The sequence below is a fragment of the Hippoglossus hippoglossus genome, chromosome 10 (assembly GCF_009819705.1).
Source record: "Hippoglossus hippoglossus isolate fHipHip1 chromosome 10, fHipHip1.pri, whole genome shotgun sequence".
Classification (NCBI taxonomy): domain Eukaryota; kingdom Metazoa; phylum Chordata; class Actinopteri; order Pleuronectiformes; family Pleuronectidae; genus Hippoglossus; species Hippoglossus hippoglossus.
In genome coordinates this window covers 27,556,948-27,571,243 of record NC_047160.1, presented here as the reverse complement: position 1 = coordinate 27,571,243, position 14,296 = coordinate 27,556,948, and the positions used below count along the sequence as shown (strand labels likewise).

Sequence of the window (14,296 nt, the reverse complement as noted above, 5' to 3'; positions counted from 1 at the left end):
GGATCACAGACGCAACAACAACATTGCACCATCACAGCACTGGGCAGCTCCTTCAGCACAGACTGATCCACCCTAAGTGTCTGAAGGAGAGGTATCGCAGGTCGTTCCTTCCTGCAGCAGTAAGACTTTACAACCAGCTCTGCTCCCAGTAAAACTACATGCACCACTATGGACTGTCACTTTAATATTCTCAACTGTGCAATATTCACTATACTTTACTCATTTTTTTCCCCTGTGCAATATAAACGGTTATGTGCAATCCATTTACTGTACATATTCTGACACATGATATATTTCTTTACACTGTATATACCGGTTTAATCACATTTATATATTTTCTATATATTGTTGTATATTTCTATTTCTTTATATTCCTTCACCCAAGTACTGCATGCTGCTTATGTGATGTCTTCTGCTGCTGTAACATTGCAAATTTCCCCATTGCAGGACAAATAAAGGACTTGTTATCTTATCTTATCTCAGTCAAACTTCAATTCTTCAATCTACTTTGTGTGAAGTCCACATTGAGGCTTTTTGTGTGTTCTTCATATTTTATATTATTAGAACAGTTTACAGCAGGTCGGTGCATTCTGTGTTATTCCTGCACAAAAACATAATTCATTCTGCCTTTATACCAATAAAATGTTAAAAACTAAATAAATGTTTCAACCGGACATTTCTTCTTCCTCTACCTGAGAGGTGCAATGTGAAATTCCTCTGTCAGGTTCCCCGTGATTGGCCGAGAGCCTATTCAGTCCCCAGCTGACTAAGATCCCAGACACAAGGACGCACGCTACAATATTATTGAAAAGAAGATACCTTTGTAAAAGAAAAAAATAGAACAAATAACAAATAAAAAAACGACGACATTTAGTTCACCCACGAATCCTTTTGAATAATTTTTGCAAAATATTCCTGTTCTAAAACACTGCAGCTCCTTTCCACAACAGCCAGTACTGAGGCCAGTATATTATTATGCCAAGTGTAAGGACATTGTTATGAGCGAAAATGGATCGTTTTGCAACTCGACCAAAAAACTCCACAAGCACAAGAGAGATACCCTCCACCTCAGAAACCACCGGGGAAATGCAAGTGGCGAGGCGGCACCTGCTGCTGATGGAGCAAATGAGAGAAGACCCGAAAATACACAGATAATTATCTGAAGTTTGGATTTACCTTCAAGGAGACAGATGTCATTTGCTCTACTGTGCTGTCAAACGAATCCATGAAGATTTAATATTGCCTTCAGCAACTGACATGTGTAAAACAATGTATGGGAATGATATTGACATTAATAAACTGAAAACTATTCCAGTGTCGGACACAACCATTGCTCGCCGTATTGACGAGATGGCATCTGATGTGAGGGTGCAACTGATAGAGAAGCTGAGGTCGGCAGATGCATTACATTTGGATGAATCAACAGATGTGTCAAAGGACGCCCAGCTTCTGGCGTTTGTGCGCTTTGTCGATCAAAAGGAAATGCAGGAGGAATTTTAGTTTTGAAAGCGGCTTCCTGAACGCACAACTAGTTCTGAAATCTTCAAAGTGATTGATGTTTTTTTCAGAGAAAATTACATTCCATGGGAAAAATGTATTGCGCTGTGCACCGACGGTGCAAGAGCCATGGCTGGTTTAAAATGTGGACTAATCGCGCTTGTAAGGATGCGGCTCCGCAAGTGACTTGGACGCACTGCATGATACTCAGGGAGTCACTTGTACCCAAAGACATGATGTTGTCAGATGTCATGGACTCGGTCGTGAAAGTTGTCAATATAGTCAAGAAGAGTGCTTCTCTAATCTGCTGAGGGAGAAGAACACACCATGTGTACTGTCCCATTCTGAGGTTCCATGGCTTTCACGTGGAACAGTGTTGTCACGTGTGTTGGAAGTACGCACAGAGCTGGCTGCACCTTTCAGTGACAATGTCTGGGTCACCAAACTTGCATATCTTGCTGACATTTTCGATGAGCTGAACAAACTTAACAGTTCTATGCAAGGTCGCAATACACCTGCCATTCAGCTGTATGACAGAACGGTAGGCTTTCTCAGAAAAATCACAAGATGGAGGGAGCGCGTCGGGGGGGGGAATGTTTTGGGAGATGCTGCTGGGCTCTCGCCTCCCGTAACACACGCAATTCTTGCGCACTTGGAGGCGCTCGAGGGACAATTTAGGAACTACTTTTCTGAGGCTGACTCCTGGCGCAGGGACAAGACATGGATACGGTTTCCATTCAGATGTAACGCAGCAGACGGCACGCGCCTGACAGTGACAGAGGAGGATCAGCTCATCGAACTATCCACTGACAGTACGTTCAGAAACATATATGAAACTAAACCACTCACCCAGTTCTGGATCTCTTGCCAGAAAGACTTTCCACAATTGGCAGCAAAAGCTATGACGAGCCTTTTGCCCTTTGCAACAACATATCTTTGCGAAAGTGGATTTTCCTCACTCACCTACCTGAAAAACAAATACAGGTCAAGACTGAGGCTGATACGACCTTCGGCCTGACCCCCTCCATCCGTCCAAGGTCAGATAAGTTGTGTGCTACTCATCAGGGTCAGACATCTCACTAATGTGGGAGTATTCACTGTCCCTTCTACATGTATGTTTAAAATATAAATATTAATCTGTGAGTTATTTTAATAGCTCGATGTTGTATGCAAGATGTATGTTTATTAATGGCAGTGGCACGGCCACCCTGTACCTTGCACATGTTTAAAATAAAAACATGAATATATGAACCTGTGTATTATTTGAATAGCTTAGTATTGAATGCACAATAACAGGGTAGCTATGTTTATACATGGCACTAGGCCCAGTTTAATATAAAACACTATTTTATACAATATATATAGTCGGGGTCCCTGCTCCATTTCTCCATCAGTTTGGGGTCCTTGGCCTGAAAAATGTTGAAGACCCCTAATGTATCGTGTTGGCATCCGATCGTGATGGTGGATCCTGATCGTGGTGGATCCTGATCGTGTTGGTGGATCCTGATCGTGGTGGATCCTGATCGTGGTGGATCCTGACCGTGGACTATGATCACATCAGGACTGCTTGATATATAATATTTCTCCTCAGATACTCGACCATTACCGACAATAATCCATCAGTTCATTGACCTTCAGCTACAAAGTGTTTATTCTTTCTGATGTTCTCTGTTCCACGTGACATCTGTTCACTTGTGTCCGTCCTGGGAGACGGATCCTCACGTCTCTGAGGTTTCTACCTTCTTTACCTGTTAAAGGTTTTAGTAGTTTGACTCTTGTTGAGGGTTAAGGACAGAGGACGTCTCACCTTGTTAAAGACCATGAGACAAACTGGGATTTGGGAATATGGGCTATACAAATAAAACTTGAACCTTTGAATATTTGAGCTTCAGTTTCAGTTTGTCAGATTCTCTGTGTTTATATGACGTAAAAACCTGGATCATCATAAACATGATTCAGCTGAACATCGGTCTGACTGCAGCTGGAAGAGAACGCAGACATAGAAAGTCGAATGTCAAGTTTTTCAAAAAGATTTTATTTTAACGTATTTTTCATGAACGTCATGTTTTACACATGTGAAGGTATGAAATAACGTGGTCACCATGACAACAACAACACAGACACAAATTCTGCTGCAGTCAATTTTTACTGCAGCTGTAAAACAAAGACAAGCTCCGCCCCCTTCAACTTTCACAACACAGGATTGGACACTGTCACTCACAAGTGACAGAATAACTCATGTACAGTTGTCATGGAGACAGGAATTTACTTCATCGGAGAAAAGGGACACGGAAACATGAGTTTGTTCTTCTGAGAGTCGAGATGGACGACACTGTCTCTGACTGAGAGAGAGATTATGATTATTGAAATGATTGGTCTGCGTGGATTATTACTGATGATGTCACAGTGTCTCACCTGCAGCGACTAATCTGGAGTCAGTGTGAGATCGGTGTCGAACCTCAGCTCGATGGTCGGCGCTCTCAAACCACTGAAGGGTGTGAACTGAGCGCCACACCGGACACACACACACACACACACACACACACACACACACACACACACACACACACACACACACACACACACACACACACACACACACACACACAAGAAGTTGAATGACTGTGATGTCCAGAATCTTCTGTGATAATAATTTTCTCTGTGTGTTATTGTCGTTGTTTTTTTCACCTCTGTTCAGTTTTCCAAATTCGCTGTGGAAAGCTCCCAGCAGCTTGCCGTATCCTGGTGCATCATGGGAAGTTACAGCAGCCTGGAAGGCATCGGCCCAAACCGCTGGACCACCAGGACGCATGTGGTAAGAAACCAGCTCGTACACACCTGAAACACACACCTGCTTTAAAAACACATCGTCTTTGTTACAATGTGTGTGTGAGGGGGTGGGGCATACCCCCCTCCTGTGGCGCCCTCTGCAGGTGGCTCCAGGGAACGTGGTAGGTGACCTCGTTGTCCTGAGACGTCAACATTGGTATCGCTTTGGAGATGTACTCTGAGATCCATGAGGGGTCGTGAGCGAGCGCCGCCCGAACCGCCGTCCGCTGAGCGTAACTGTCTGATGGACGAGAGACAAGGTCACTTACACGTTAAAAACCACGAACAAGAACCCGACCACAAAAGAACGCACTTACCATACTTCCATATATGGAAAACCTGGTTCAAGCCACCATACTCAACACTCCAGTAGCCAATCAGCTCGGAGTGGGCGGTGCGCAGGTGGACCTTCTCATTGGTTAGTTTAAGGAAGGCGGCGTTCTGCTCTGGACGGATGCAGTAGGTGCGGAACTCGTAAAAAGTTTTGTGTTGCTGCTGGGGACCAGTGGAGAGACGCACACGAAGCTGCAGAGAAGAGACAAGACAGCAGAGGTCTCACTCTGATGGTAAAACTGAGCCTCAGACTATGGGACCTGGACTACAGACAGGTCTTGGACTACTAACTGGATATGAACTACAGACTGGATCTGAACTACAGACCAGATCTTGACTACAGACTGGACCTAGACTAAAAACTGGATCTGGACCTAGACTACAGACGAGATCTGAACTACAGACTGGATCTGGACTACAGACTGGACCTGGACTACAAACTGGACCTGAACTACAGACTGGATCTTGACAACAGACTGGACCTGGACTAGAAGACTAGATCTGGACCTGGACTACAGACAAGATCTCTGTGTGTGTGTGTGTGTGTGTGCGCGCGCGCGTGCGTGCGTGCGTTTAATGTTTAACTTCAGGTTTCAAGGTTTGACCTTTTCAAAGAATCAGAGACTGAACCTAAACCTAAATACACAACATGGTGAGACCAGGTCTAAAGTAGATCAGGTCTGTAGAGGATCTGAATAGGGTCTGAACAGGATTAGGTGTAATACTGGTGCAGGTGTGAACAGAACCAGGTCTAAAGAGGATCTGAACAGGATCAGGTGTGATACTGGTGCAGGTGTGAACAGGATCAGGTGTGATACTGGTGCAGGTGTGAACAGGATCAGGTGTGATACTGGTGCAGATGGACTCACCTGAGCAGCAGCAGGTGAAACCAGAGTCGCAGCTGATCTCAGTGAAACTTTCCTGATCGACATCATGTTGAAAGTGAAGAGACGTGACGGTGCAGCGATCCTCAGAGAACAGGAGTTCTCACTTCAGACGGTAGGTCGATACTTTCTGTGTCTGCCATAAAACTGTATTTATTGACACGTTTGTGAATAAACTTCAATCAACTGCAGAAAAACGTCTTTATAATTTAACATGAAGATTAATTCAAATATTCATATCATTATCAATAAAACATGCATCATTCAGTTTATATATAAAACTAAACTGTTTGAACCATGACTAACATTGTTCCTGAAGTTGTAGCAGAGTGAGACCTCCTGTCGTCATTGCCTCACTCTTTTTTAACGGAACACGAAAAGATTGTGTGACGTCACATCCGTGTAGGAAGTGATCAACAGGCGCGTGTGTTCCAGCTCCAAGGTGAAACCGGAAGTATGAGCGTGTCTCAGCTGTGTCAGGTGTGTGTCCGCCGGCCGCTGTGGACGTGTTTGACCCGCCGGGTCTCCGGACCCTCCGGACCCTCCGGACCCGGGTCAGTCCGAGGTCTGATCCGGCAGTGGAGCAGCAGAGACCGTGGAAGAGTCCGGAGCTGCACCGTGGACCCGAACCTGGAGGAGCAGTTCGTGTTTGTGGACTACACAGGTGAGACACGCACGGGGGAGACACGCACGGGGGAGACACGCACGGGGGAGACACGCACGGGGGAGACACGCACCTGAAGGATGAGTCTGAGAGACTGAACCTGATCAATATGTCACATGGGGCACACATGATGATGAGCAGAAGACCTGTCCACTTCATAGATGGATGTATAGATATCTATATAGATATATTATTTCATAAGCTCTCATATCTGATTATCTATACATCAAAACTACGGATAAGCAATTTCTTGGCTCTAGAAATATTTGGGAGTGACCGATCAATTAAAGGCCAATAAACAATTTAACGAAAGCTAAAACTGTTACATTTCAATATAAAAATTCTCATTTACTCTATTCTAAGTATTGTAACTTAATATAAGTAAGTATTGAAGATTTTATTTATGACGAAATGATGAGGATGAAAGAGCATCATGGTTATTTAATACATTTGGTCAATGCATTAGTAAATTAAATTGTCTATTAAAGCCTTATTTTTTGATAAATGGAGTTTTAATAAACTATGCATTTAGCTAAAAAGGTGTTTACATTTTCTAGGACAGCCGGGCCTTCATCATTTGTGCGTACACATGATCTGAGGAAGTTCTAAATGTGTTTGCAGAGTACAAACACATTTCGGTAAGAACACGTTGATGAATCCCAGACTCGGGCTTCAGACGTTCGCAGGAACGTTTAATGAGTCCTAATGTGATTTACATTCAGAGAAGGAGTCAGAGTTCCAGCCCAAACCCAAAAGGCAGGTTTCAGGTGTGATGAGGTCACCTAAAAGGGAAGAATAAACAGGGGGGGGGGCAGGCTCCTACACAACTGTGGTATCAGACGTGTTCACAAAGAAAGGTGGGGGCTTACCACTCCTCCTCACATGTTACTGACGTGTTAAACCAGTTACAATAATATTACCATTGGTAAATGGTTTTGTATTTATACAGCGCTTTTCTAGTCTTGATGACACTCAAAGCTCTTTACAGTTTTACATTCACACACATTCACACACACACATTCACACACACACACACACATTCACACACACACATTCACACACACACACACATTCACACACACACATTCACACATTCACACACACACTCACACACACACATTCACACACACACATTCACACACACACACACACACATTCACACACACACATTCTCACACACACATTCACACACACACATTCACATTCACACACACACACATTCACACACACACATTCACACACACACATTCACACACACACATTCACACACACATTCACACACACACATTCTCACACACACATTCACATTCACACACACACACATTCACACACATTCACACACACACATTCACACACACACATTCACACACACTCACACACACACATTCACACACACACACATTCACACACACACATTCTCACACACACATTCACACACACACACATTCACACACTCTCACACATTCACACACACACACATTCACACACTCTCACACATTCACACATTCACACATTCACACACACACATTCACACACACATTCACACACACACACATTCACACACACACACACATTCACACAGAGCATCTATTAGCAGCACTTTCTTGTTCTATGAGGAGCAATTCAAGGTTCAGCATCTTGCCCAAGGACACTTCGGCATGCTGATGGAGAAGACTGGGGATTGAACTGCCGACCTTCAGGTTGGAGGACGACCGCTCTACACCTCAGCCACAGCCGGCCAATATATTATAATATTATAATATAATATTGATGATGATAAATACCTGTCACCTCCAGCGTGTGGCAGCACTGAGCTCCTCTATGTTACCTCTGTGCTCCTCTTTCTTCTGGTGCAGATCTAGAGGACGACCCACATCAGGAGAAGAAGCTGCTCGACCAACTGAGCTTCACAGCCCCCCCCCTTCCTGTCCCCCCTCAGAAATACCTGAGGTCTCTGGAACGTCAGCTGCAGGGGTTGAGGGGCGGGGCCCCGCAGGAGACGAACCCTAACTCTCTGATCCAGTTCCAGGACGTTGACTTCCCACTGGATGAAAACCTGGTGGCTGCAAAGACCAAGAGGAAGAAGGCGGCAGCGGCTGCAGGTAAAGGTGAGCAAAAGATCTTCGGGTCTCCGGATGTGGATGAGCCGGTCAGTGACACCTGCTGCTCAGGCTGCGGAGCCGTGCTGCACTGCACCGCCGTCCAGGCCCCCGGGTACTTGCCCAGTGAGAAGTACAAGGCCCTGCTGCAGGAGGGGGGTCTGCGTAGCGCCATCTGTCAGCGTTGCCACCTGCTCACCTACCACCACAAGGCGCTGCACCTGGAAGTGTCCAAAGACCAGTACCGGGCGGTGGTGCAGCAGATCCGACCCCTTCAGGTCCTGGTGCTGCTCATTGTTGACCTGCTCGACCTCCCCGACTCCATCATCCCCGACCTGCCTGAGCTGGTTGGTACCAACAAACATGTGGTTGTCCTCGGCAACAAGATCGACCTGCTACCCAGGGACTCGCCCGGCTACCTGCGACGAATCAAGGGTCAGCTCGCCCAGTACTGTCAGGTGGCCGGCTTAGGGGGCCAGGTCACCGACATCCACCTCGTCAGTGCCAAGACCGGGTACGGCATCGAGACGCTGATATCCAGCCTGCAGAGGTCCTGGAAGTACAAAGGTGACGTGTATCTGGTTGGGAGCGCCAACGCAGGAAAGTCGACCTTGTTCAACACGCTGCTGGAGTCCGACTACTGCAAGTCCAAGGCCTCCGAGGTCATCCACAAGGCCACCATATCGCCCTGGCCCGGTGAGCACCACACTCATTCACTTTAATATAATCCAGTGACATCAGCAGGTCAGAGGTACGGCTACTGACGCAACGTCCGCTGATTCATATTTTCATCCGTCGCATACTTAATTTAAATTTGTATTAACCTGTTAAATATTCAAATTCAAATCAGATATTTATTTATAGGATCAGTCAGACGTTGATCTTCTGTGTCATGTGACTGCGTGTTTTCCCACCGTGGTGTGTTCAGGGACGACTCTGAACCTGCTGAAGTTTCCCATCATCAACCCGACACCGTACAGAATGTTCAGGCGACAGAAACGACTGAACAAGGCGTCGCAACTGACGGAGGACGAGCTGTCGCATGTCGAGCAGACGAGAATGAGACAGTTCAGCAGGCAAGGCTACTTAGTGGGTAAGGAGTGGGGGGGTCTCATGTTCATCTGGTCACATGATTACATGTTCACCCGGTCACGTGTTCTCAGGTCGTGTTGGCAGAACATTCCGTGCCGAGGTCGGATCCGGACCAGATGAGATCCAGTTTGATCCTGACAGTTTGGCGTTTGGAGAAAATGAAGACGGAGAACGGACGACAGGTGAGACAGGAACTCGGCTGTAGTGAGTAAACGCCGTTTACACAACTTTTTAAATACGACAAAGTGTTTACTCAACTTTTTATGGTGGTTTACTCCTTTGTTATTGTCCGGTTTTTAACTGATTGTCAACTGTCTGTCTGTCCCTCTCTCTTGTTGACTGTCTGTCTGTCCCTCTCTCTTGTTGACTGACTGTCTGTCCTTCTCTCTTGTTGACTGTCTGTCCCTCTCTCTTGTTGACTGTCTGTCTCTCTCTCTTGTTGACTGACTGTCTGTCCCTCTCTCTTGTTGGCTGACTGTCTGTCTCTCTCTCTTGTTTGACTGTCTGTCCCTCTCTCTTGTCGACTGACTGTCTGTCCCTCTCTCTTGTCGACTGTCTGTCTGTCCCTCTCTCTTGTCGACTGTCTGTCTGTCCCTCTCTCTTGTCGACTGTCTGTCTGTCCCTCTCTCTTGTCGACTGTCGGTCTGTCCCTCTCTCTTGTCGACTGTCTGTCTGTCCCTCTCTCTTGTTGTCTGACTGTCTGTCCCTCTCTCTTGATGACTGTCCCTCTCTCTTGTTAACTGTCTGTCTGTCCCTCTCTCTTGTCAACTGTCTGTCTGTCCCTCTCTCTTGTCAACTGTCTGTCTGTCCCTCTCTCTTGTCAACTGTCTGTCTGTCCCTCTCTTGTCGACTGTCTGTCTGTCCCTCTCTCTTGTCGACTGTCTGTCTGTCCCTCTCTTGTCGACTGTCTGTCTGTCCCTCTCTTGTCGACTGTCTGTCTGTCCCTCTCTCTTGTCGACTGTCGGTCTGTCCCTCTCTCTTGTCGACTGTCTGTCTGTCCCTCTCTCTTGTCGACTGTCTGTCTGTCCCTCTCTCTTGTCGACTGTCTGTCTGTCCCTCTCTCTTGTCGACTGTCTGTCTGTGCCTCTCTCTTGTCGACTGTCGGTCTGTCCCTCTCTCTTGTCGACTGTCGGTCTGTCCCTCTCTCTTGTCGTCTGACTGTCTGTCCCTCTCTCTTGATGACTGTCCCTCTCTCTTGTTAACTGTCTGTCTGTGCCTCTCTCTTGTCGACTGTCTGTGCCTCTCTCTTGTCGACTGACTGTCTGTGCCTCTCTCTTGTCGACTGACTGTCTGTCCCTCTCTCTTGATGACTGTCCCTCTCTCTTGTTACCTGTCTGACTGTCCCTCTCTCTTGTCGACTGTCGGTCTGTCCCTCTCTCTTGTCGACTGTCTGTCTGTCCCTCTCTCTTGTCGACTGTCTGTCTGTCCCTCTCTCTTGATGACTGTCCCTCTCTCTTGTCGACTGTCTGTCTGTCCCTCTCTCTTGTCGACTGTCTGTCTGTCCCTCTCTCTTGTCGACTGTCTGTCTGTCCCTCTCTCTTGTCGACTGTCTGTCTGTCCCTCTCTCTTGTCGACTGTCTGTCTGTCCCTCTCTCTTGTCGACTGTCTGACTGTCCCTCTCTCTTGTTACCTGTCTGTCTGTGCCTCTCTCTTGTCGACTGACTGTCTGTCCCTCTCTCTTGATGACTGTCTGTCTGTCCCTCTCTCTTGTCGACTGACTGTCTGTCCCTCTCTCTTGTCGACTGTCGGTCTGTCCCTCTCTCTTGTTACCTGTCTGTCTGTCCCTCTCTCTTGTTACCTGTCTGACTGTCCCTCTCTCTTGTTACCTGTCTGTCTGTCCCTCTCTCTTGTTACCTGTCTGTCTGTCCCTCTCTCTTGTCGACTGACTGTCTGTCCCTCTCTCTTGTCGACTGTCGGTCTGTCCCTCTCTCTTGTTACCTGTCTGTCTGTCCCTCTCTCTTGTTACCTGTCTGACTGTCCCTCTCTCTTGTTACCTGTCTGTCTGTCCCTCTCTCTTGTTACCTGTCTGTCTGTCCCTCTCTCTTGTCGACTGACTGTCTGTCCCTCTCTCTTGATGACTGTCGGTCTGTCCCTCTCTCTTGTTACCTGTCTGTCTGTGCCTCTCTCTTGTTACCTGTCTGTCTGTCCCTCTCTCTTGTTGTCTGTCTGTCCCTCTCTCTTGTCGACTGACTGTCTGTCCCTCTCTCTTGATGACTGTCGGTCTGTCCCTCTCTCTTGTTACCTGTCGGTCTGTCCCTCTCTCTTGTTGACTGACTGGAAAACAATGATGGTGGCTGGACAATGACCTTTTTATAATTACACATGCTTTATTGTAAAAGCAGGATTCTATTTGTAGCAACTGTGGAGTAAAAAGTTATTCTAATAATATAGATGTAATGGAGTAGATGTATAAGGTAAAATAAAATTGCAACAGTAAATATACTTAGTTACATTCCATCATTGTTTATAAAATAAACTTTTATTAAATTATAGTTTGCCACCTTTTTTTTTTTTTATTAACCACTACAGCCCTGGACAGGAAGTGTCTCTCTGACGTTGACCTGTCTGTCTCTTGACCTCTGACCTTTCAGGTACCATCAGGACGCCCGAGGAGTTGAGCTATAACGAGCTGAAGGACGCTCACTGGTTGTACGACACGCCGGGGATCATGAAGGACGACGACGTGAGACACGCACACGCACGCACACAGATCGGAGTCATGACAGACCATAATAAACTGTCTGTGTGAATGACTCTCGCCCAGATCCTCAGCCTGTTGACCGAACAAGAAGTGAGGTCAGTGGTTCCCACGTCGGCCATCGTCCCACGGACGTTTGTTCTGAAGCCTGGTATGAGTCTGTTTGTGGGGGGCGTGGCCAGGATCGACTTCCTGCAGGTGAGTCACAGTAAATGCTCAGCTGGCAGAGCTGGCCTCACTCACTCTTTCACGTTTGATGCATATTAATCCATTATCTGTTGGTATGTAACGTCTGTTATCGATTTATTTTCCTCTGCAGGGTCAGAAGTCCTGCTGGTTTTCAGTCGTGGCATCCAGTCGTCTCCCGGTTCATGTCACCAGTCTGGACAAAGCAGACAGCCTTTACGCAAAACATGCAGGACATGTCCTGCTGGGGGTGCGTCACATGTTCACATGATCAGTCAGCTGTTGAGTTTAAACGTGTGTGTGCGCGCGGAGCGGATGGAGTTTAAACACTGAGGTGTGTGTGCGCGTGCGTGCAGGTGCCCGCGGATGAAGGAGTTTAAACACTGAGGTGTGTGTGTGTGTGTGTGTGTGTGTGTGCACGTTCAGGTGCCCGCGGGCGGGGCCGAGCGGATGAAGGAGTTTAAACACTGAGAGGTGTGTGTGTGTGTGTGTGTGTGTGTGTGTGCACGTTCAGGTGCCCGCGGGCGGGGCCGAGCGGATGAAGGAGTTTAAACACTGAGGTGTGTGTGTGTGTGCACGTTCAGGTGCCCGCGGGCCGAGCGGATGAAGGAGTTTAAACACTGAGGTGTGTGTGTGTGTGTGTGTGCACGTTCAGGTGCCTGCGGGCGGGGCCGAGCGGATGAAGGAGTTCCCCACGTTAGTGCCTCAGGAGTTCAGGTTGGAGGGTCGAGGTTACCTGGAGGCGGCTGCTGACGTCAAACTGTCATCTGCAGGTAAAAACACCGGAGACACAACCGAGTCCAAAATCATTATTAATTAGTCATGAATGATTTTTATTGATTGTATCACTGAAACTTAACTTTAATCAAATTATAAATTAATTTGGTTCAGTTGTAAGAACCTATCCCTGACCCAGTCCGTCCTGAGTGCAGGTTGGGTCGCTGTGACGGCGGTGGAAGGTGATCAGGTGATACTGAGGGTTCTTAGTCCTCTGACGGCGGGTTTCAGTCTGAGGACGCCACCGATGCTTCCTCACATCGTCTCTCTGAAAGGAGAACGCATCCGAAAATCCGCCGCCTACAAATTGATGAAGCCTCCAGGGCTAATGGACGATGGCGTGTCGGCCAGAGGAGCCAAGAGGCAGCCGGTGAAGAGGAAGTGAAACTGCAGATGGACACAGGAGACGGAGAACGGGACGCCTTTAAAAAAAAAAGCCTTTATTTAAAATTGGAGCAGAATAAAGTATGAAGTTAGTGTTTGTTAGAGCTCCCCCTACCTGCAGACGGAGAAAACAGTGATGTCACTGGAAACTAAACGCTGACGTCTCAAAGGATTCATGAGGTTCTGTTTGACTGTTTAAATTTGAAAGTCACATCTGTGGTGTTTTATTTTGAAAGTCCTCTAGTGAAACGTTTTCTATTTGATGGATTTGATTTTAGTTTTGCCAATAATCAATCAACCGATGTAACGACAGTTGATAATAAAAAGGTCAAATTACATCATGTGACGTGGTTCCTGCTCGTTTCCATGGAGACAAGTCTTCACTTTGGCTTCTTGACTAAAAGAGAAAATATTGCACCAATTTATTTACACGAGTTTCATTTATTGTTTTTCCTTCAGCAACAGTTTTTAAAGGTTAATAAACATTAAACTAATTATTTGTTCTGAGGGAGAATGAAATGTTTCATATTCGATGTTCAGTTCTACCTAAAACCAAAGTGGGCGGCGGCATCTTCCCGCTGAGGCTAACAGACAGTAAATCAACATGTGAATGACGTCACTGAAACAAACAGCTGAGACGTTAATGATTGTCAAAGGCACTTCCGGTTTAAAAACAAAGATCCCCTTAGAAAAGAATATTTTTAACATCTACACATCACAATTAAACAGCGTTTGAACAAGCAGACACCTGTGTTCTCGTCCTCTGATGGAACACCAGCCGGCATCACGTGTTGCCATTTAATAGAAGTGAATATATAATGGGAACACTTTAGATCTGTGAACCGGTCAAAGC

At 46.6% G+C, this 14,296-nt stretch overlaps 2 protein-coding genes across 4 annotated transcripts; one reads left to right on the top strand and one right to left on the bottom strand.

Moving 5' to 3' along the window:
* Positions 1-3,608: 3,608 nt before the first annotated feature.
* Positions 3,609-5,667, bottom strand: nipsnap3a (nipsnap homolog 3A (C. elegans)). Its single transcript, XM_034597924.1, has 7 exons — positions 5,529-5,667; positions 4,644-4,851; positions 4,406-4,567; positions 4,186-4,335; positions 3,913-3,999; positions 3,750-3,839; positions 3,609-3,713 (listed from the first exon to the last, which is right to left on the bottom strand). The coding sequence occupies exons 1-6, from the start codon at positions 5,592-5,594 to the stop codon at positions 3,763-3,765; spliced, it is 750 nt and encodes a 249-aa protein (XP_034453815.1). The 5' UTR covers positions 5,595-5,667; the 3' UTR covers positions 3,609-3,713; positions 3,750-3,762.
* Positions 5,668-5,937: 270 nt separating this feature from the next.
* On the top strand, positions 5,938-13,786 carry LOC117769185 (nitric oxide-associated protein 1-like). Of its 3 annotated transcripts, XM_034597913.1 has the most exons (9): positions 5,939-6,207; positions 8,064-9,002; positions 9,235-9,399; positions 9,470-9,580; positions 11,990-12,081; positions 12,163-12,294; positions 12,416-12,532; positions 12,938-13,055; positions 13,215-13,786. In XM_034597913.1, exons 1-9 carry the CDS (start codon positions 6,000-6,002, stop codon positions 13,442-13,444), a joined length of 2,112 nt encoding a protein of 703 aa, XP_034453804.1. In that variant the 5' UTR covers positions 5,939-5,999; the 3' UTR covers positions 13,445-13,786. The 3 variants fall into 3 exon arrangements, with proteins under 3 accessions (XP_034453805.1, XP_034453806.1, XP_034453804.1); XM_034597914.1 differs by lacking the exon at positions 13,215-13,786 and having other exon boundaries at positions 5,938-6,207; positions 12,416-12,566; positions 12,892-13,029; XM_034597915.1 differs by lacking the exons at positions 12,938-13,055; positions 13,215-13,786 and adding an exon at positions 12,655-12,729 and having other exon boundaries at positions 5,938-6,207; positions 12,416-12,566.
* Positions 13,787-14,296: the final 510 nt, after the last annotated feature.

Coding starts and splice junctions, on each gene's coding strand:
- nipsnap3a (XM_034597924.1), bottom strand. CDS start 5,594: ATGATGTCGATCAGGAAAGTTTCACTGAGATCAGCTGCGACTCTGGTT. Junction 4,852..5,528: donor TTTCACCTGCTGCTGCTCAG/GTGAGTCCATCT, acceptor TCTTCTCTGCAG/CTTCGTGTGCGTCTCTCCAC. Junction 4,336..4,405: donor GAGGGCGCCACAGGAGGGGG/GTATGCCCCACC, acceptor TGTGTGTTTCAG/GTGTGTACGAGCTGGTTTCT.
- LOC117769185 (XM_034597913.1), top strand. CDS start 6,000: ATGAGCGTGTCTCAGCTGTGTCAGGTGTGTGTCCGCCGGCCGCTGTGG. Junction 9,003..9,234: donor CACCATATCGCCCTGGCCCG/GTGAGCACCACA, acceptor TGGTGTGTTCAG/GGACGACTCTGAACCTGCTG. Junction 9,581..11,989: donor AGACGGAGAACGGACGACAG/GTGAGACAGGAA, acceptor CTGACCTTTCAG/GTACCATCAGGACGCCCGAG.